General features: G+C 39.5%; 1 protein-coding gene across 3 annotated transcripts in view; it reads right to left on the bottom strand.

Moving 5' to 3' along the window:
• rbms3 (RNA binding motif, single stranded interacting protein) overlaps positions 1–24,106 on the bottom strand; it is a 317,367-nt gene that overhangs the window by 212,191 nt on the left and 81,070 nt on the right. For all 3 annotated transcript variants that reach the window (XM_077547933.1, XM_077547935.1, XM_077547934.1), the window contains exon 3: positions 19,699–19,757. In XM_077547933.1, the coding sequence (XP_077404059.1) occupies positions 19,699–19,757 (59 nt within the window). The remainder of the gene's footprint in view (positions 1–19,698; positions 19,758–24,106) is intronic.

The raw sequence follows: 24,106 nt of genomic DNA, 5'->3' as shown, positions 1-24,106 counted from the left end.
TTCAGCTAATCAACAAAATTATCATTAGTCAGGAATTGCGTTCGGGCCAGGATAAAAAACATTCAGGTTGGGTCTTGCATTGTACTGCCAGCCACAATTAAGTCCAGGATAAGAAATGACTTAATTCTGAGACAATACTAATAAATCCATCAGCTAATCGTAATTAATCGCATTACTTAAATAACACATTTTACATCTGTTCTAAATCTACAATAAAATATTTTCATAAGTTTTTATACTCTTGTTAACATAAGTGGGAAAAAATTTAAACTAATAGAAATAAGGCTGCATCTTTTATTCATGGATACAGTAATTTCATAATAATTCATAAAATGAAAGAGTTAAAATAAAATAAAATATGTAGTGTACTGTAAAAAGTGTGTGGTATTTAACTTGTTAAAGTATTTTTTCTGTCACTAGATGGCATAATTGCATTTGTAAGACGGTGACAGCTCAGTGCATTTTTCTTTTCATATTAAGAGCTATGGAATCTTTAACATGAAGTAACTTGTGACATTCTGCACATTTTTAAAACTGTAAAATACAATTTGATCATAATCTCCACAAATATATGCATTATTATCAGCTCAGTGACCTAGTGGTACAGTGTTCTCCCTGAGACTGGGAGGTTGTGGGTTCAATACCTGGCAGGGTCATACCAAAGACTATAAAAATGGAACCCATTGCTGTTGGAATTGGGGACGTTAGATACACTATATGATTCCCGAGCGCGGCTGTTGCTGTTGCTCACCGCTCCCTCGGGGGATGGGTTGAATGTAGAGTGTGTGACAATCAGTGAATCTTAATCTTGTTATATTTATTACTGCTAAATTCTGACGTGGACGTCTCTAGTGTGTTGCGACTGGAATCCCCCCAGTACAGGATTTTCAAGTAAGGGGAGGTCATTAATCGTGTGTTAAAAATATTAGTGGCGTTAAAGGAACTTTAAATTAACACAAAATTAACACACTCATTTTGACACCCCTAATATATATATATATATCAATTTGTTTGAAAAAATCCTAATGGTTCTGTTTGAGAAAAATAGCTTACAAAACCGTGTTCTATTTAGAGCTGAGATTCTGTGACGGATGTATGTCGCCTCACAATGACCTTTATACACACACAATCACATACTGAGAACATCCCACATAGCATGCAAAATAGCACAGGAAGCGGAAGGTCAGAGCAAAAGGAATGTGGACCTGATGGCCCGATTTGCTTCTATTTACAACAAACTTGGACAATCAGACGCCTACTTGGTGAGAGGCCAACTTACTGGAGTGGAATAAGTGAGGAGGGGTGAGGAAGCAAGGAAGTAGTGACGGGGGGGTGTAATAGAGCTGAGAAAAGGGATTGTGTGATTAGAGGGTGCTAACAAAGGCTGCCGGTGTTATCCACTGAGGTTTTGCATACAGAATCTGTCCAAATCAATGTGATTATCCCTGAGCAATTGCTAATTACAGTCGTTAATACGCAACGTAAGCAGGAGCACAAGCATTCCCTGCCCCTCTCACTTCTCCTGACAATCCTGCCATTTTCTGTCATGTGGGGAAAAAAACATACAGTGTCTCTACTTTATTTTTTATAATTTTGCTGTCGCGTGGCTTGTGCCATAGATACATTTCTGATGTTAGTAACAAAACGATCTACATCAAAATTGCTAAAAAGTTCAATGAGTCATAATAAACTTATTGGAGCCAAACACACACTAAGGCTTGCTCTAGCTAGCTAATATCTATCGTCTCCGCAGCTAGCTACTGTACCAATTAGCATGCAGGCTAACCAATCCAGCATTTCTAATGTTTGCCGTGAGGACTATTTACCACCATTACCATTTTACAACACCAAAGTGTGCAATAACCGAAACAGATTCTTACGTTGGCTACAATGCATTGCGAGATTCTACTAAACTTACAGGAAACTAACTAATAATGAGTCCGTAGTTAGAGCAATATGGCAGCAATACGTCTGTTGATAATAAATTTTCAAATAATTGAATGTCGGGCTTTGAAAATACTTTTAAGCCCCTATCCCACTGAACTGCCAACATTGCCTAACGCTGCGAATGTTGAATTTGCAAAATATGAGGTTGTCGTCTATGTCATTTTGTGACATAGGCTATTTACAACGTGTTTGCGATGTAAAAGCGACATTTGAGACAACGCGCGAATCACCTAAAATTTGAGTCAATTTACCCAGAAAACAGATTCAAATGATTATTTTTCATTTCCTTTTTATTAGAAGATGTAAAAATTATTGGACATTTTTGTCCAGTCAGTCATCGCTGTGACGCGTTTGCGTGCAAGCAACCCCTGTTCATTTTGGACTTATTTGACTGGTTTAATTTTGTGCTTTAAAAATTTGTATGGTGTTGTCAAGTATATTGCCATATTTTATTCAAGTATATTGCCATATTTTATTCAAGTATATTGCCATAATTTAGATATCACTCAGTCAGGATTTTCATATTCTTCCTTGGAGAAAGAAATGGGGAAACGCGTAGACGTGATTGCAGAGGAGTGTGACGCACCCAATTATGCACGAGTCCTCACGGTGGCATTATGAATGAAAACCATGACTGATTGCCCCCAACATTTATGAGTACATGTGCAGACATATGTTAATGATAGTCTAAAAATATTAGAGCGACGCTCGCAATGATTTAGATAATATTTAAGACGGAAGGGCTGCCGCACAATCATAGGTTTAATAATAATAATAATAATGAACGCTTTCAAATAGCCTATTGTATTATCAAAGACGAACGATTCGATGAACGAATCTTTTGAACAGTTATTTTTAATGAACTGATTCTAAAGATTCAGTTCACTTAAAAGAACTGTCATGCCCATCACTAATGTCTGCACATGCACTCATACATTTTGGTGACAATCAGGTCGTGTTCTTTTTTTTATTATTATTATTTTTATATAAAGTGACATATGTTTTGTGTCTAGTGTCCGGGTGTCATCATGACGTGAACAATAATAATAATACTGCAAATTTAGTTTTAATATTTATTTTTCAGACTATCATTAGCACATGTACACATAAATTTTGGTGACAATCAGTCACACTTTTCATTCATAATGCCACCAAAAACGGACCGGTTGCTATGTGTCACCTGTTGTCGACGCCAAAAGTCCAATATGACAGCATATGTGGTATATCATCATTTTGACACTTAATCGGCTTAAACCTTTTTTTTTTTTTTTAAGGGAGTCAGATGCCATTGATAGAGCCTATATGCTCGCGTGGCAACATCTGTATGTGTTTTGGAGGAATATCACCCTGCTTGACTGTCAGTGCTGCCCGTGGTGGGCTGGGGCACATTGAGCACTTGTAAAACATGAAATACAAACTAGAAATATGTCCAACACATGTCTCCAAACTAGCTTTTTGTTTTTGAAATATGATTTCAATATGTGTGCTGTTCCAAGCAGAGCTGCACTTCAGAACGCGCTACGCCTCAACACAGGCACTCTTTCATGGGCGTCAGAGTGAATTTATGAATGGGACCTCGGAAAGAACTTTGCCGACTCATTTATAACAAATTCTGATGAATTACGACGGGATTACGAGGAAAAAACTCAGAAACTCACAAATGCGACATATTCCGACCAATTCCGAACCCTGCCGAACTCTGGCTAAACGCAACTTTCGCAACATTCGGCAACGCTCGCAACTCAGTGGGACAGGGGCTTTAGATGATGTATGGTGTAGATAAAGCGCTGCAAAAGTCGTATCCACTTACTATTTAGGTCAAATATCCCCCCCCTAGTAATATGTCATATTAACTTGCTGGAATTCAACCGGAATTCATTCGCTGACGTCAGCATGAGTAGCAAATTGGGAATTTAGGAGCAAGTTCAGTCCCTAATACTCAGAGATGCCCACTTTGTATTACTGATTTAGTCTTCAATTAACCTGCCATGCATGTGGGAGAAAGTTGAAATAACGCTTACCTAAATATAACATTATTTGTAAATAATAATACAAATCCTTGCCAATGTCATAATGTCCCTATATGCATGCATCTTGTCGCAGTTAGAAACAGGCGGTTTGCGCCATTGTGGGCGTAAACACAGCCGACTTCACTTTAAAAACAGTTGGCTCAAAAGTAACCCAATGATGGCTCAAAAATGGACCAATCCACTTTATGGGTCAATTTGACCCAACTTTTTGGGTTTATTTATACAAAATTACCCTTTATTTGTTACCCAAGTAAAGAATCTGACCAATATTTATGAATTGTTTTACAATAAAAGCCCCATTATTTTACTTTAAGTTGGCTCAAAAAGACATACGTAGAGGATTGTGCCATTTTTGATACAAAGTTGGGTCTTTTTAGAGTGTATATTTACTAATGAAGTATGATGGCATCCACCAGACAGAATCTGTCTGCCTGCACCTCAATTACATTAATTGAAATTGCGTTACACTCCCTACGCCAATACATAGATGTGGTCCCACCAATTTAGTTCAGTCTTCTTTCAGCCTATAAATTGTCAAGGGGTGTCAAAGGAAACACTTCAAGTTTGCCGAAAAGCCCAGCATTAGCCCAGCCATCTGCCAAATTCAAGCTAAAAGAGGTTTGCACTGGCTTGAAAATCAAGATGCGCTCATTGAAGCAATAGATAACATACCAGAGATTAAAAACCTGCACTCTACTGTCACCAACAGAAATGAATGTGTGTCCATCTCCTTGTTGTAGACTGAAAATTCAAATTACTCCTGTTACCCTCAGTGGGATTATTCTTCAATTATTGTCTATTAGTGGAGGATTCAGGAAAAAGGTCACTTCTGGTCCTAACTTCACACAAGATTCTTATGTGCACATAATTCACTTTCAAAGGGCAGAGGGGCAAGCAAAGCGGGCCCGTAATTGCACCTGCACGGTGTACAACATAGACAAATGTTTATATCTCAGCCCCCTAATGAGAAACCAATAACGCATGCAGAAAGCTTTCTTTGCCCTTCCCCACACCTCCTTCCTCCCAAAAAGCACACACCAAACAGGCTTCTCTAAAGAGCCCCACCTCATTTATCAATAGACCTATGTTCCGAGTCTATTTTGGTCACTAATGCAACAATAAATCTGCCCCACCCCCCCTTTTTTTAATTTTACTTTAATAGAATGTCCATTGCCTATATTTCTCCATTAGATGTGTCTATGGTAAGGGGAAGTGATGTTTTGGACTATAGTGGTCAAGCATCTGACAGGCCTTTAAATTGTATCATAAAAATGCCCCATGTGCAGCCCAGCACAGCAACAAAAACACACATCTGCTATAAATTCATCACCACAGCATGCATCAGCAACAAAATGACCGCTGATAGATATTTGAGTAGATATGTAACGTAAGTTTTAGTTTTGTAACAATGTATGTGCTGCTGACTGAAAAGGAACGGCAAGTTAAGGAGCAAAAAAAAAAAGAAGAACAGACTACTGTCAAAAGAACCTCAAGAGACTCCACATCTCATCTGTTTCCCACAATTCAGTGCAGCGGACCAATGTCGCGCAGCATCAGTCAGACCGTTGAATTTTCTCAGAGCTTTATCTCCCAGTCGCGGAGGGAAGCGGAGGTCCTTTAAAGGGTTGAGGTCATTTCCTCGGTTTCCAGGCCCTGGCGTGGAAAATCAAATCTCTCAATTTGGTCGGCCCTGCTTTATTTCAAACACGGCCGCCTTTTCAAGAGGTCCTTATGGCTATGGATGGTAAATGAGCGGTTCAGGCTACATACAATGGGTTCCTTTTTGTCTCCCTCAGTCATCCTCTATCTTCAAATGGCTCCATATGTCTGTGTTATTTCTTGTAGAATGTGGAGATGCCAAAAACTGCTGAGAGACCTACCCATTATCAGAGGTGCCAAATCCAGGTCCAGAAAGTAAAAATCCTGCCAGTTTGGCTTTAGCCTCAGGTGCTAGTTAGCGAGCTCCCTTAGCTAGCTCCCATGGTCCTTGTTTACCAGCTAGGGAGCGAGCTATCTAGCTAGTTAGCTAACACCCATGGTGCTCGTTTACCTGCTAGGGAGAGAGCTAGCTAGCTAGCAATAGGGGCTAAAGCCAAACTGTGGCAGGGTTTTTAGAGATATGCCACGTTTGCCCATTATACTAACAATTTCTATTCTTGCCTTAATAATATCTTCAATATTATTTTAAACAAGAGTTTGGAGTAGTGTCACCAATGATAGACCAGAAGAATCCTGGAACCTCCAAAAATTTTTTTGATTAATCACATCTTAGAATTTTTATTAATCATGATTAATCTCTTAATTAAAAAGGCTTTTTATCCAAAATTTTCGCCCGCTAAATTTGAAGAGCACCTATTATTACGACATTTAATGTTAGGAGGATGTCGTCAACTCTCATCCTCCTCTTTTTCTAACCAGTTAATTACTTACATAATTTAAAATGGGAAAAAATGCACTTTAACAGCACAAATTTTTAATATCAGTGTTGAATTGAAGATTCTTTTTTCCCATTTTCATTTGATTATTTTATACATACTGTACAGCCTAGAAGTGATTTACAGCATATACAAATATGCAGAGGTGCTAAATCCAGGTCTAGAAAGTAAAAATCCTGCCACAGTTTGGCTTTAGCCTCAGATGCTAGTTAGCTAGCTCCCTAGCTAGATCCCATGTTGCTCATTTACCTGCTAGGCAGGCTAGCTAGCACTAGGGGCTAAAGCCAAACTGTGGCAGGATTTTTACTTTCTAGACCTGGATTTGCTACTTCCAAAAATAAGTACTGTAATTATGAATTAGCATAGATCCATCATACATATTACTTCCAATTCCACCTTGGTTTGGTGTTGTAGGAACGGAACTCAGTTGTAAAGTGAGGACCCCTCGCAGTAGCATACAGCAGCCGAAAGTCATAACAGCAAGAACAGTAGTAGTAGTAGAAATAGTACTAGTTATAATAAACATCAACATTTTAAAGTTGAAGCTTTATGTGTTCGAATATGAGGAAGCAAGCTAGCTGATGCTACAGTTATATTCTTACTGCAGCTAGTATGGTGTTGTTTCTTAATTTTGCCAGGGTGAACATCCACCCAATCCGACCTTCCCCCCACGCTAAATCACTTTTAAAATGTACCCTTGAAAGTGTACAAATGAATCTGTGTAATGGCAAACGTAGGGAGAGAGGTAGAGTGGCACTGCTGTCAAAAGAAAGAAGGACAGGTTCATGGAAACATGGGGTAATGGAGGAGGAGAGAGGCCAGAAGAGGTAGACAAGCTGTGATGTTAGCAAGAGGATTGATAGATCTGTTGCATGGCCACTACTCCTGCCAGAGCGCAGTACACCTCAGGCAATGCGGGGGTATGATTAGTCTTTCACAATGTGTGTGTGTGTGCATGTGTGTGAACTCTTTGTGTTTGAGTGCGTGGGAGAAGTGTATTACATGGTCTTGATGTGCAGTTTTTGTGATGTGGTACTTCAAACTGGGCTTTATAGCTAGCTTAAAACTCTGGTGCGCTGTCAGTAAACATACTGAAACTGACAGGTAAAAATGTGTGTTCATGTACGTGAGTAGGACTGCTAACTTTAGTTGATTTATGCTTATTGCTTAGTCCAGTTCCCAAACGAGCCCCCACTTGTTAACGCCCAGACTCGGGTCTCAAAGCGGGCAGCTAGTGATACCCAAAAGAACAAAGAATCAACATAAATTGTGCCTTAAGCGCATAACCACATTCACGTCTAACAGTGGTTGTATTGTCATTTGCTGGATCCTAGGTGACCATGGTACAGTTTACTTCACGCTGCATGGTAACCAATTTAAAAGCATCCTTAATACATGACCCAACCTTTGTGGGTGGCGATTGGTGATATTTGCCCTAATACTCTTAATACTCCTAATAGCTTGCCCTTGTAAAATATGTCAAAATGAAGCACATAATCCTGTCAGGTTTTTCCGAGGATGCATTGCCGTCCCGGGTGGGGGTTGTTTGTATGGTAAGTCCCATCGGTAGGTAAAAGCTGAACAGTTGAAAGTTGGAATGGTTTGAATCGGTGGATGAACGTTGAATTTACAGTATAGTGGAAAAAACAGAAAGGGGTAAGGTGTTAAGAATCAAGTAGGGTATGAAGTAAGGTGTTAAGAATCAAGTTAGTAATGGATCTAGTATTCATCCCTAGAGTGAAATGAAAATTAAATGTTTAGAATGTCACCTTGAAGTGATGTAAATGTGTAAAGTTGAATCTGTCATTAGGAATGAATGGAGAATATTAGGTTAAGAAATAGGGAATTGTGGGTAAAGCGTGAATTTGGGGAATGAAGAAAAATGGAAGCGCTGATGGCCTGAATTGGTGGAATATATTGAAATTGAAATGCGTGAATCAGAGGAAAAATGTGGAAGCAGATGCTAATATTGAATCTCCCACTGGGAATGAATGGAGAAAAGTATGGTTCAAAATATGGAATTGTGGGTAAAGCGTTCATTTTGGGATGGAAAAAATACAAGCGCCAATGGCGTGAATGTTTGGAATACTTTGAAATTTGAATGGACTTTGAAATGATGTAAATGTGTCATGTTGAATCTACCGTTGGGAATGAATGGGGAATAGTAGGGTACAAAATCAGGAATTGTGGGTCAGGCATAATTTTTAGTAACAGAAAAATGGATCTGACCATGGCATAAATATTTGGAACATGTTAAAATTGGAATAGCGAAAATTGGTTGAATTATGTGAATGGAGTAAGATTTGAAGAATCAAGTAGAAAGATTGGGTAAGGTTTAGTCGGGTAGGAAATGGAGCAAGGTTTGAAGACTCAAGTAGGGAATAGACTAATAATATGTCTACATAATCCCTAAAGTGAAATAAATGAGTTAAATGTTTTTGAATGTCACTTTGAAATGATGTAAATGTAAAATTTTGAATCTGCCATTAGGAATGAATGGGGAAAATTAAGGTAGAGAATTGTGAATACTGGGTAAGGCGTGAATATTTGGAATAAACAAAATGCACCCAATCATGGTGTGAATATTTGGAATATGTTAAAATTGGAATGACAAGAATGGTTGAATTATGTGGAAGTAGACAGATGCCAAAGAACTGGGAGGAATACGTTTTGCAGGCAGAGTATATGGAGCTGTGCTAGAGCCCTGATGTCGTGACTGTAAGTTACCCGAGCTTCACAGCTCTAGAGGAGGGTGGTGGTGTGGATGGCTTGATAGACAGCAGCCTTTGTGGAGAAATTTAGATTTGTGTTTGTAGTCTACAAAAAGCAGCTGTTTGATCCTGTTCTGGACCTCATTATCAGTTGTGTTGTCTTCAGAGTGAATATTGTAATAATATTTGAAGACAAACAACAGTTGTTTGCGAGGAAATGGTGCAGATGGGATGTTGTTATACCACATCTGCTTTTAAGGTATATCCAAAGACTCTTATCTGAGCATTCAAGCTCGAAGAGATACTGGTGTAGTCTGCAACATTTTTCACCTGTGCATCTGAATGGAAGGTAATGTCAGTTGTACCATGATCATGCTTTTCCTAAAGCCACACTGTGGATCAGGTAGTACTGTAGCCTGGCCAATTCCATGTCTAGCAAGCGCTCCACTCCGTTTCCCCACTCTGGCATTAAAATCTCCATACAAAAAGATATTATCGTTCTTCGGGAGCCAGCGTAGAGCATCATCCATTGACTGGTATATAATCCTGGGCATTATTCTCAGGCTGCGAGGTTGATACATAAGCAATGAGAAGTGTGGAGAAGTGATTCCAAACCAAGGGAATATATTGGATTATTGGTTTCTCACTAATGTCCAAGGTGTTGGAGTGAGTCCTTTTGGGAATCAGATCCAGATGTAAGTACCTGGAAATAGTAGCTGAAATATTGATCTCATCTCATATTCATCTTTGGATGTTAAACCCAAATGTTCTCATTCTACAACAAAAATGGTCAATAAGTTGGCCACACTATTCCTATATGAGTGGACATAGTGAATATCTCAAAAAGTAGAGTGGAGACTACTGTATAAACATTGGGTCACAGACAAGTTTTTGCATACATTATTGAATTCTCATTAGAAGACTGAGAAACAAACAGCTCTGTTGTACACCATACTGACTCAATAATAGACTCTCTCAAACTCTGTCTACATAGTACAGTCTAACTATTGATGGCTCACACTTCATGTAGCGACTGAGTCACAGTTTGACTGTTTCACACTTTTCATTCAGGTCATTACTGCTCCACTTGAGTCCCATTGGTTTCACAACTTCAAATGTTTAAAGAAGAATGCAACATTTCAGCTGCCTTTGCACTCTGTATGCCACAACAAAGAAACAGGTTCTATAGCAATATGTTTAGAAATAGAACCTGTTACCCTGGAGAACCCACGGGGTCAAATTTGGCCCCTATCAATTCTGCTACTCAAATAACAGACCTATTTTTATTTTATTTTTTTACAAATTTAACTTCAAAAGTCCAGAGTGCCACTTCTGACCCCTGCATGGGGCCATCTAGTGGATGAATATTGCACTTACATGAGCCAGAGTGGTGGTGACAAGATGGCTGGCAACATGCTGTTTTGTTGAGCTGGAAATCAATCCAAACAAAACCATCTTCTCAGCAAATCATCAGATGGTAAAATTGCGTTTTTTTTGTTAATCTATTTCATATCATGTTGCAGAATGCCTAGGAGTATGTTTTATGTATATATTTTGATAAATTAGCAACTCTGAGCTAGTTAAAAAAAAGGGTTAAAATTTAAAAAAAAACATATAGTTTGGTGTTCAGTGAACTTATAGCAGTCATTTAATGTATAATTCATAATTTTCCAAAGAAGAAAAGGGTTCTTGGGTTCTCCAGGGGCCTGTAAAGAAAGACATCCTGGAATTGACGATTAACTATATCTGGATTACAAAAATTCACTGGTGTCCAGATCCCATGATCTATTCACTTCTGCTGGGTAAGGAAGGGTTAACCAACCGTAGATGTCCTGTTTTGACTGACAGTCCTGTTTTTAAGCATTGGTTCCCGCGTCCTGGCAGATTTCGCCAACCCCATTGTTTTGTCCCGATATTACGCAGGTCCCGTCCCGGCGTTCCATCTTTTTGCCATGTGTATGTAAATCACACGTGTCATAACAATTCATGCGATTAACCCATTAAAAGGGAATTTAACTGTTAAATTCCTTCCTATATACGGTATTTCCAAATTCACGTTTGCATTCTCATGCGCATCTAATCGGGAGCAGATGTGTTTTCGTTCTACAGGAACTAGAATTTCTTCTTGCTTCCATGTCTAAGAATCATGGGAACATGGGAATTGTAGTCCTACTGATGTGGTCACTCGTCAACGCAAGCTTAGTTGTCTGGCAGCATGTTTTCAATGTGGGACCGGCACAAGGTAAACTGCACAGCCAACTTCCAAAAGCTGACCATACCGAGCAAAAAAGGTAGGATGGATGATGAGTTAGTTTATTGTCTTGTTTAACACTGTTAAACTGTCAACCAAGAAAGCTCTTAGTATTAGCTAAAGTAATACCCCCAACTCCCCATCGACGAAAAGGATTCCACCTCATTGACAAAGATTGTCTAGGGATTAATTTAGTGAGAATTTATTGTATATTTGATATTCAGCGAAACTGTAGCGTCACAGTTTTTAATTTTGAAAATCTGGTCACCCTAACCTACCGACTGGGGTTGTTGGGAAAATGGCCGTACACATGTCTGTCTTTCATTTAATTTTGTGCTGGAGGGTCACATTATTTCAACTTTGTGAAGTGACGTTAGAGACGAGGAACTCCGGGTTATTCTTAAAACACGTTGACTATTGATAAACGTTATCTACTAATTATGTTTTTTCATACACTGACTACAATTTTAGAATTTGGGCTGCTGGGAAATGAAAATAAAAGACCTCTTCCAAAAATACGGAGAGTATTTTTGGAAAAATCTAAAAATGGATTATTTTAGAGCCCCTAACACCTCCCACCCCCAATTCTATTTTTGTAAGCAACTCCAAACTAATCTCTGCAACATACGCCTGATTTTGTGAAAACACACCATATATACTGTATGAGTGCATATGGTTGTTTAAATTATTTCTAGTCTTAAAATGAGCCAAACAAATGAGGAAACTGTAAGTGCTCTATTTCGAATCAGTTATGGCTGAATCAATACATTTGGTCGTTCACTGACTGATACTCACCGTCATTTTGCAGTGAACGAATCACAAGTTCCATTCAGCAATGTACCTTCCCCGCCTGCATGCATTGGGTACTCTCCTATGACTTACGGGTGAGTAACAGCATGCAGCAGTTCCACATTGACACACTCTGAGTGAGCTCAACTGAACTGAAAAAGGAACGAATCGGTTCATGAAGTGATTCCATTCATTCAAATTCATTGTTCATTTGAACACATTGTTCGCATAGGACACAACACGAACATACAACGGCATGATTCATAACGTGATTTCAGCAAGCTGTTCATCCCCTTTGCTCTATGAGAGAAAACAGCTGAGCGTTTAGGAAATGTAGTTGTAACTGCTTCAGCCGTTCAGGCTGACTGTCAAGGGCCATGAAATTTCGGACACACCATAAATTCATCCAATGGTCTTACCACCAGTCTGGAGGGCCAATTGCTCCACATTCCCCCGCTACCCTAGACAGACACTAACAACTCTCGACCAGACTTGCAACAGCCCTAACAAGTGAATCAGACAACTCAAAAATGAACTTCTCTTTGATAGTGAATTTTCTGTGATTTGACCCAAATCTGTCTCGAAGGTATGGACCTCAAACATCTACCTGATATTAAGAAGGAATTGTGTGTGTGTGTGTGCGTGACTTGACAGACAGCTATATGAACAAAAAACAATGATGTTCCCTAGATGTACTTGTACTGATCCATAAAACAAGATTTATTACCACAAAACAAGATTTATTACAGCATGTTTTGGTGGACTGACAGCTCTGACTGTGTACATCTTAAAGCCTTTGTAACACCAATACAACGTCAGCCAAATGTGACGAAGTCTACCGCCTGTGGCGTCGACCTGACCATCGTCACGTCATACCCTGAAAAGGTGGAAATATACAACGCAACAGACAGACACTGACGAAAAGTTGCGTGAGAAGTAATAGCTGTCCATAGCATCGGTGGCGCTAGTCACTATTCATCACTAGTTGGGTTTTCATCCACCCATTTTTATTCAAATTTTCAAGAAATGCGAAAATAAAACTGAATGGGAACGCTAGAAATTGGAAAAAGGGCCCAAAATTTGCAAAAAAAGTTTTTACGCTTAGAGGTGGTGGATTTTGAAGCGTATCAAAAAAAGGAAAATCGAATTTTGGCGATGGAAACTGGTTTTGCGAATAACCGCTGGCAAGACCGGATACACGTTGCATGTTTTGACCGGATATTACGTCACACGTACGTTTGTAGTCAGAAAGCAATGTCGGACGATAAAGTAAGGTATGTTGGGGGGGGGGGGGGGTGCGAATCTAAAACCGTTAAGGAATTAATTATAGAAGTGAGTGTTACTGCAATTTTTGATGGAAAACAGCAAAGAAACGCTATGGTTTATCAAGAATTACAAAAGCAAACTCATACGACAGCATCGCACGGAGCAGTCGCGTCATGGTCTTCTTCTTTTAAATTACTGGTGGATCACAGCTCTATGGTGTATACCGCCACTCACAGCGGCGGAGTGCCCTCTCTATATTCGCAAAAGAAGAATAGATGGAAACGGGCATAAGTCGCATGTCCGTTTTGCGCATTTTCAGTAAATTCACTTAAAAAATTTGAAACAATTGTATGGTAACCCCACTATTGTTAGAAAAAGGTAATCGAAAAGCTATTTACGGGTGTAGGATACGAAAACTTAAACAATGCATAGCTCCCGCTACACCCTCAGGCTCTTTACAAAGTATTGTGTAGTAGTAAATCCTCCCTGGTATATCAGTTGCATCTTCCTGTCTCATAGTTTGGCTTCGACACACCCTTTAATGATAGTGCCATACAATGTCGGTCTCGAACCATAGTGATAAATTCATCTTCTCAATCTTTTGTTGTAATGTAATTACGTCCAAATGCGAAGCAAAATGAATAAAAATTGTAAAGGCTTTCCATCACTTCCTGTTTATCTAAGTTTGTCACTTCCTGTTCTTGCTCTGTGCACTGATTCACTGGCTAGCTAGCAAGCTCCCTAGTTAGCTCCCCAGAGTGCTCCTTTACCTGCTAGGGAGCTAGCTACTTAGCACCAGGGGCTAAAACCAAACTGTGGCAGGGTTTTTACTTTCTGGACCCGGATTTGCTACCTCAGCAATCAGAGTGATCAAATGTCACAGGGGTCCAACGCCGATTCAACATGTTGAATCCATCAAAAATGACCCCCAGACACTCTACGGCGACGGATTGGTCCATCAATGTCCTTAAGTCGACTGCATCACTTGGTGACTTTTTAGCTCATTCCGACAAGAATTACACTGGCTTTAAATGGCAGCATTTTGGCAAAGCCGTCTACAGTATAAGTAATGGTAACTAATTACAAGATTCAAATTTTTATTCTGCAGAGCCTTATGAAAGCAGAGGCTACATTAGCTGACATATGCTGGATTTTAACTGTTTAATGGTCCATACCTCCAGTCACGATGGTCGTCAAATATTGCAGTAATGACTGATTTGGGGCATGATTATAACTATGCTAAGGAATGTGGGCCAAGCTAACCACTTGAGTAGTGTTCTCTTATGGCTAATTTAAAATTGTTGCATTTCGGTTGGGTGGGTGGAGCAGTGTAGGAATGAATTTTTACCTTGGTGAGAAAGCTCGATCGATGTATGGTCCTCCGTCCTCCACTATACTTTATGGTGGCTTTCATCAACAAGTTGTGCTGACATTCAGTCTTTACCTGAATAGTCCATCCATTATATATACACCGCTTATCGCGTTTAAGGCTGCGATAGGCTGGAGCCTTTCTCAACTGACCTCAGGCGAAAGGCAGACTATATCCAATTATAGGGCCTATATTGAGACAAATACCTGTTAAACTTGCATTCACACCATCAGTGAGTTTGAACTGAAGCCATGCTGCCCGCATGGAGGTCAAGGGGATGAAGCACTACTCTGTCAGTGACTACTTGAAGATCTGACCACAAATTTGGTTTGAAGGTGGGGACCACACCAGCCATTTCGGCCTAAACTAGAGACTGGTGGTACTAGCTTCTTTATGGAGCTTGCGCAGGTGTTTTTTTAGGCAGTGCTCTCACTCATCTGAAAGGCGATGTTTGCCTGTGATGAGTAGTGATCAACTACCAGGCTGAAATTTAATGTGTCAGGGTCAGGAAGCTGGACAACTGTAACCAATGCGTGACCACATCTTTTTTGCGTGAGAAGAAGACTTTTCAGTAGACATACTTCGCCTGTTCAAGTTTAGCCTTGTTGAAGCAATCTTCCGTGTAGTGAATGAATGAGTTGTTGAGGTTATTCAACTTCATATCTCAACAGAAGAGCAAAATGTGCAAACATAGTTCACTTATTGGAATCAAAACTTTGTGTTTTTTGAAGAAAATCAAAGTACAGATCATGTACAGAAACCAATTATGTGGAAAAGATGGCATAATGTATGCACAGGTAAGGTAATATTATACCCCATGTTCTACTGTTAGATACACAGTAAATTTGACTCTATTTAGAGTAAATTTGGCTCCATTTAGATAAGGACCAAATAGATTCCCCAGGGTAAAATTTACACTAGGAAGAGAGTAAAATAAAGAATTGAAAAAAATAAGTCACTCAAGGGTTGAGGAACGAATTCACGACCTTCATTTTAGGAGACACTACCACCTAAGCTATTCCCCTCCTACTGTTTGCTTATCTTACCGATTCAACATGTATGATTCTACTGTTTGCTTATCTCCAATAGACCAAAGACATCGTTTTCTTGGCGTTAGGAAGATTCAAACTGACATGAGTGATATACTAACACAACAGCTGCGTAGCTCAGGGAGTAGATCGGTTGTCTCCCAAGCTGAAGGTTGTGAGTTCGTTCCTCAACCCTTGAGTGATTTGTATTTACTTTTTTCCCCAAACTCTTTAGTTTACTCTCTCTTAAGTGTAAATATTACTCTAAAACTGAGTCTATTTGATCCCACTCTAAATAGTGCCAAATTTACTCTACAGAATTTATTGTGTACAAAATTATATGTTTGAGAAAACAGCAGAAAGGTCAAGATAAAATATATATCAAATATTTCCTCCAGCTACACTGAAAAGTCTTTACCCTGGTCAGAGTTAAAAAAAAGTTTTGTTTCAGTCGTCCAAAACTGTTTATATGTGGGCAAAAGGTCAACGTGTATATAGAATCCATTTTTTTAAATACAGCAGCCATGGCTTCATAGCCCTGTGGTGGGCAGCATTTGCATTATATCTGGGGAATGCCGTGCTGTATTACCCAGGTGTATAATCCAAAAATCATTCCAGATTATTTCTCATCATTTAAACACTATTTTGGAGGTTGCGCTCTTCGCCGAATCTCCTTTTTCATATGCAAAAGAAAGAATATTTTCTTTTCAAGGTTACACAGCCCTCTCACTGTCTCCCTTTACATATATCACCTTTATCCAACACCAGCTCTCAGTAGACGCAATCCATCCTTTCCACTCATAAAATATGTGTGCTTATATTTTTGCTTCCTGTCATCTCAGCAGCACTGCATTCTGGGAGGGTGACTCATGGGAAAACGCACAGTGCGAAGTGGAGAGGAGTAAAACTTAGGTCAGCTTGAAATGGAGAAGGATAACCTGTGATCAAGACCAAGCTATTACCTCATCCTAGAAATAAGTCGACTTTACCTTCTCTGCTTACTTTTTCTCCATTGAGACCAGTAAAAGTCCACATCGCTCTTAGTCAAGGAGGCCGATAACCCATATTTGTAGCCGATATTAATTTTCACTAAAAGAAAAGGAAAATATTGGCGTCAGAATTCCAACTATTAACTTCGTAGATTTTTTTTTAAATATGTGTTTATTGGAGTAATTGAGTAATATAATACAATATGTTTGTTTATTAAACAACTTTTAAGATTTGCAAAATATATATTTTTTTATAAACTTTCTCTCAATACACTACGACGGCGTATTAGGGCCACGTCATTTTTATTTTTTTTTACAGGGCGGGGGCAATTCAGAGAAAAAAAACTCGCATTGCCACTTCATAAAGTGGCAAATTTGCGAGTTTTTTCTCTGAATATTGCCCCCGCCCTCTAAAAAAAATATATTTATACGTGGCCGTCTGTTTTAAAATTCTAACAAAAAGTTCAGGGACCTCCCAGGGTCATTAGTGTATCTTAAAAAGTTAAATAAAAACGTCAGCAAGTAAATAGTTCCCTTTTGTTTTCTACAGTAAATAAAGTTTTCCAAAATTTCATAATATCTGAAATGTTAAATTTGAACTAATCTTAGAGAGAATTCCAAAGGTCATCAGCATCTCTTAGAAAGTGAACTGACCATTCAATAAATAATTCCCTGATGTAAACTCAATGTTAAATTGATCTATTATCGGCTGTATGAGTCTTCATAAAGGCCGATGACAATGTGTGGCAAAATGCTGAATATCAGCGTCTATCACTGTGTCATATTTGTACATCCATTAGTGGTGCAACGAATCAAAAAAATCACAGATGGGATCAAGCATTTGAGTCACAGATCGCATTGTTTTTTGGATCATCCAAAAAAAAAAATCTTTGTTTTTTTTTCCTTTTATAAAACACCCTAAAAACGGTTGGTTCAGAAATAAATAACACAATTTTGGTTAAAAGACAAACCAAAAAATTGTTTTGGATCAAAAAAAACTTTTTGGAGAGGTTGATTGATCCGGAAAAAAAATAAACAAAAATATTTGGGTGGTTTTGAGTAAAAAATTGACCCAAGTAGTGGGTTGGTCCAATTTTTGACCAAAATTGGGTTATTTTTGACCCAGCAGTTTTAAGTGTGAACACTTTAGCTCATTAAATTTAAAAATATAAAATAAATAAAAATAGGACCACCAGTCCATGTAAATTCCATTTATCGTTGTTTTCCCCAAAAAAAATCAATATTTGATATTTTTCATTTTACAACATTATGACACTTAATAATGTATTAACACAATTTATATTTGTTTCTTAACAGTTTGCATCTGCATTGCGAAGTGTCACATTATAGATTTGCATTGATGTTTCTACTTTGATGCCTACTAGTACACCAGCATTTCACATTTTCCTTTTTCTTGTATTATAAAAGGCAGTGGTTCTTTTTAACTACATTTTGACCCCAAGCATACATTCTAAGATAAACTCAAGTGTGAGTTAAGAAGCCAAGTTCAATTTGGAAGGCCACCCTTTTGACACACACATAAAGCAATTATAGAATGATCGAACGTCAGTCGCTCTTAAACACTGCTGCTTGATACCTCAGGGCAAGTAGCAAAGGAATACATTCACCCCAATCATTCTTTTTGCTCTGTCACTTTTTTTCCCCTCCACCCCTTAAGACCAACCAGACTTGCTAGGACCTAAACACAGGAGGACAAAAAACAAATGTATTCACAGATACATGGTTGCCGTGGTTGAAAATAACCAAGAATACACAAGAGTGACAAATTATTGATAACAATTTAAATTTATTCATAGGGACAATTTTGCTCATTAAAATCCTGCCCCAGTTTGACTTTAGCTCCAGGTGCTAGCTAGCTAGCTCCATGCGGTTTGTTCACCATTTAGGGAGCTAACTAGCTAGCATCAGGGGCTAAAGCTAAACTGTGGCAGGGTGTTTACTTTCTGGACCTGCATTAGCCACCTCTGGTGCTAGATAGCTAGCTCCCATGGTGCTTGTTCACCATTTTGGGAGCTAGCTAGAATCAGGGGTTAACGCCAAACTGTGGAAGGATTTTTTACTTTCTGGACTAGGATTTGCCACCTCTGGTGCTAGCTTGCTAGCTGCCTAAAGGATGAACTAGCACCATGGGAGCTCTAGCATCAGGGAAAAAAGGCGAACTGTGGCAGGATTTTTACTTTCTGGACCTGGACTTGCCACCTCTGGTGCTAGCTAGCTAGCTTCCATGGTGCTTGTTCACTATTTAGGGAGCTAGCTAGTTAGCATCAGGGGCTAAAGCCAAACTGTGGCAGGATTTTTACTTTCTGGACCTAGGTTTGGGACCTCTATTAATGGTATACAAGTGCATTCAAACATGTAACTCTAACCTAACACTAATGTTAATGCAACCCATAGTGACCCCATGCAAAGCACAATCACAACCCACATGCACTGTATTTATTTAGATTTAAAAAAAAAAAAAGATAAAAAAAAAAAGGAGAAAAAATTACTATATGTAAATAGAACAGAAAAAAATTGAGAATTTAAAGAAGCACACCGAGAACATGAGCGCCACAATAATAGTAGTTAAATTGGATCCCATACTGGTTGGTTTGTTTGCTCATTAATTGGTCTTGTACTCAAGTATGTTCAAGCATGTCTGTGTGTACAGTGTCTGCTCTCGAAACAATTAGCAATGAGCCACTAATATCAGGATTGTATGTACACACAATTAAATGTGCAAACGTTCACATAAAGACTGTCAATGTCAATACAATGGAAGGAGTGAGGTACAGCGACCTTGCATCGCCACAGTATACTTATTACGGAAGTTCTGAAGTTTGTAGTGATAGTTTGTGTAAAAATGTGGGCAAAATGGCCTACCTTTGCACTGGTTGGTGTTCTTATCCAGAATGGCCTTTGTTGACACAATCTTCCCATACCTGCAAAGACAGAAAATTAATTGCATGTGTAAACCCAGAATGACCAAAAGCAACCATATATTCACATGGCTTAGTAAAGACATACACTGGCTGAAGAAAGTAGTTATCAATTTTGCTCACTCTGAGGGGGACGGTGTATTGCTTGTTTGTTTGTTTGTTGTTGGTATCAAAATTACATGGAGAACATGCAAACTTCACACAAGAAAGCCATAGCCTGGACTTGAATGCAACCTCAAAACTGTGAGCCAGGTGTGGTAACCATGTGACCACTGCACCTATTTTTTTGTTTTATTTGTTTTTCTAAGATATAATAGAGCTTAGTTGGCTTTCCCAGTCAGAGGTGCCAAATCCAAGTCCAGAAAGTAAAAATCCTGCCACAGTTTGTCTTGAGCCTCAAGAGCTAGTTAGCTCAAGGTGACCAAACATCCCCATTTGGAAGGACAGACCATTTTCTTACGTCCTGTTCGGGCGTCCGGGGGTGGGGTGGTGGTTCTATAAATATCCGGTTATAAATATCCGGTTGGTACCACAATTTCAAGGCTGGGGCAAGTGTCCTCTTTTTTTGGAAATGGGAATATGGTCACCCTAAGTTAGATAGCTCCCTAGCTAGCTCCCATGGTGCTTGTTTACCTGCTAGGGAGCTAACTAGCTAGCTAGCATTAGGAGCTAAAGCCAAACTGTGGCAGGGTTTTTACTTTCTGGACCTGGATTTGCCACCGCTATTATGTTTTGGGGTGTGACTTACAATAAAGACCATTTAATGTGATCTACTGCTTCAGAGTACGTGCCAATTGATTATTGCTACAATGTGGTTGGACAACAATATGGTGCTCTACTGACTGCCGTTCTGTTTAGAGTCATTTTTTTCATACTACTAGTAATTGCCAAGTAACACTACTGTGTAAGGTCACTGAGAGAAGTCACTTGAGGTTAATAAGCTCAAGTATGGATGACTTCAAATGCACACGCTGCTCAATGACATTTCTGAGAGTCACTGAACATTTTGCAAAAGGTCTAATACCATACAGGTCGTGTAGAAGTTAAGTGGCTATATTAGATGATCAAAACATATTTTTAATTCTGGACCTCAAAGGGGTTAAAAAAAAAAGTTTTTGCGTCAACTTGACATTTCGCATCTTCCAGAGAGCTATAATATGAGTCCTCAGAGGCCTGCAGCTGCAACGGCTGAACGCCAGGATGGTTTTCAATATGCAAGATTTCTACTTGTGTTCATGTTGATTGTGAAGGCAGAGAGATCATGTTTGAGAACATCCTTGGACCTGAGGTGGGGCATTTGCCCTGGCCGAGAGGCACATGCTAGCTAATGATAAATAATTGCTTTTAGCAGCCGGGGTCATACACCGTGCAGAGGTGACCAACCAAGCAGAGATAACGTGAATGGTAAATCCTGATTTTGAGCCGTCACAAAGTCGTTGTTCCAGATATGCTTGCTTATTTTTCAAGACTTGTTGAAGCTTTGCCAATATGCACATTTAGTTCTTGTTCCAGGCTGTTGAAGTTGCCGAGGTATTGTTATTTAAGCTGATGTGTGGGGGATATCCATCTTGGTCGGGTAAACAAATCAACTTTGTTACGCCAGTGTACAAGCCATAACCTACACTGACTTATGTGAATGCGGAGCAAAGGTCCTATAGTTCAGCTTCTGAGTAAGAGACAGAGGCAGTGTCGGGAACATGAAGTATTTCCGGACCAAGAATGATTTGCGCTTACACTTTTGCATGTACTGCAAGATTGAATGTGCAGAGAAGGGGACCCTAAAAACGGTGTGCAAGGACAAAGATTTACTGTAGGCAGCATGGCTCAATGGTAGAGTGGTCGTCTTGCATCTGTGAGGTTATGGGTTCAGTCCTCACCCCTGGTAACCATGTCAAAATGTCCTTGAGCAAGAAAAGAAACCCCAATTTGCTCCCAGTGAACCTGACAGCAGCTAACCACTGCTATGTGTGAATGAGAGGCAAAGTAAAGTGTTTTGGGCAGATAAAAAGCAGTCAATTTGCCATTTTTATTCCTCACAGGATAAGAAATTCTTCTGATTGGGAACTTCAAAACTGTTATATGGCTTTAACATCGTGGAATTTGAGTAACATAGTCCTACAAAGACCATCTACAAGGGTTTCAGGTTTGAGTTTTTCTTGCAGCTGACAAACACGGATAACCATGTTAATGGTTGAGCAAAAGACATCTTGTGATTCTAGTAGGAGTTGATCAGCAATAGTGTCTTGACCAAGATAAATGAAAATGAGCCTTTGTCTTTTTCCTGATATTAAGCAATCATGTTTGAGTTTTGGTCTTCTTGCCAAGAAGTTGTTGGCTGTATCAGAGGCTTAATTGAACCCAAGTATTTGTGTGACTGCAGTACAAAACCCAGACGATTCTTGAACATCTCTCCCTTAGGTTGACCAATCGCAAATTAGTTTCAACAATTGCTGCTATAATGATTTTTAGACTAGTGAGCGCTGCATCGATTGGGGCCGACATCCTCAATGTTTCATTCTTAGTCAGGTTCAGATTCTACACAGGGTGATCAAACATTTCAACAAACATTGGAGGGCTTAGGTTAGAGTGTGTATGTAGGGTTTGCAGTCGCTCATAGCATGAGGAACAAGTCGTGCCTGCCTTAGTCAATGACCTTGCTGGGGAAAATACCTCATTCAACATCTACAGGTAGTGCTCCTGATTTAACAGTATATGGGGATCTGTGATAGACATAATCATGGAGAAGAGTTTGCTAGATATGCCAAGCGCTGAGCTAAAGAGTCACTGCTAGAATGCATTCCCACTACAGACTGGCACCACTGAACCCAGAAGTTGTTGTTATTGTTTTTTTAAAGAAGATACATACAATATATCTGGCAACCAGTTCAGGGTGTACCCCGCCTACTGCCCAAAGTCAGCTGGGATAGGCTCCAGCGTTCCCCGCGACCCTTGTGAGGACAAGCGCTTAAGAAGATGGATGGCTGGATGGACATATAGTATATGTCTCTGAAATGAAACTCTTTAGAAGGCGGTCTTGTCTCATTAGATCAGTAAGTCTTTAGAACAGTAAGCAAAGCCTTCCTTCCTTTCCTCAGTCTCTCCTTTAGTCTCTTGAGGTCTCCCTGATTTGTTGGAATTTAGATGTCTCTGGGGTTGGTGAAGGACTCTGGTTGGTGGCCTGGTGGGTGGTGTCTGGATTTCACTTTCCTTTCTTTTCTTTGGTCCTTCCTCGGGTCTCCTGACGGCCTCACGACTCTGGCTGGAAGTGTTCGGTTTAGGTGAACGGTTTGGGATTTTTTAATTGGTTTTAGGTGAACTAATGAATACACGCACGCACGCACACACGGCCACACGCACATACAAAAAAAAAGAGAGAGCAATGATGATGACATGTCAAATCGGTAAAATTACCGAATGAACAATACTGAGCTCTCCGGGAAAAACTAACAAAAAAAACAACAAAGAACAGTAAGCAAAGCAAAGCATTTAATCACATTTTTTTTTTTCCTTGGTTTATTCCTAATCAGAACACTTGACAAAAGTCAGGTTTCCATCCAATTGTTTCGAATTTTTTAAGCAAATTCACTGAAAATGTGCAAAACGGACATGCGACTTTATTGTCCGCCATTGCTTTGTGACTACAAACGTACGTGTGAAGTAATATCTGGTTAAAACGCGCGATGTGTATCTGCTGGTCCATTGGTAATTAACCATGTTTGGAAGGATTGTGTGTGTGTGTGTGTGTTATGTTTAAATGCGAACGGATCCTAAATTTCAGATTAATTTAAAGCAATTTCCCATTTTTGGTCCCCATGATGTGACTGTAGAAACAAATCCACGTCCCTAAAATGTGATGACTACACACACACATGCACGCAAGCACACACATTCTGTGGGGAAGGAGCAGTGGTGCATCCCGGCCCATATTTCACCAGTGGGGGATAATTGTGCCATTTCTCAACGAGTGGCGGGGACTCTATTTACTGCATGCTGCGGTGGGGTGGGTGGTGTCTCTGAACTGATGAGCTCCGAGAGAGAAAACTACCAGTTCCAACAAATTCAGATACCGCATAAGTACACACACACATGCACACACACAGACAATCAGTGGATTGTCACTCTTCAGTAGATAAACAGGCCATATTGGTAATCTGCATCTGTATTCTCCAGCACAACACAACAGGAAATGCAGAGTGGTAGACTACATGTTCCCTTGGTCACTTGTGCTTTACTGTGAAGCTAACATTAGGAAGCAATTAGTATTACAGTGAATTACTCAAGATACGGATATGGATAGTAAATATTAGTACATCTAGCCATTGGCTATCCTTTAGCTAGATATGACACAAGAA

Source organism: Vanacampus margaritifer, chromosome 17, assembly GCF_051991255.1.
Source record: "Vanacampus margaritifer isolate UIUO_Vmar chromosome 17, RoL_Vmar_1.0, whole genome shotgun sequence".
NCBI lineage: Eukaryota > Metazoa > Chordata > Actinopteri > Syngnathiformes > Syngnathidae > Vanacampus > Vanacampus margaritifer.
The sequence above is the reverse complement of the archived record's forward strand: the minus strand, read 5'-3'. Positions and strand labels throughout refer to the sequence as shown.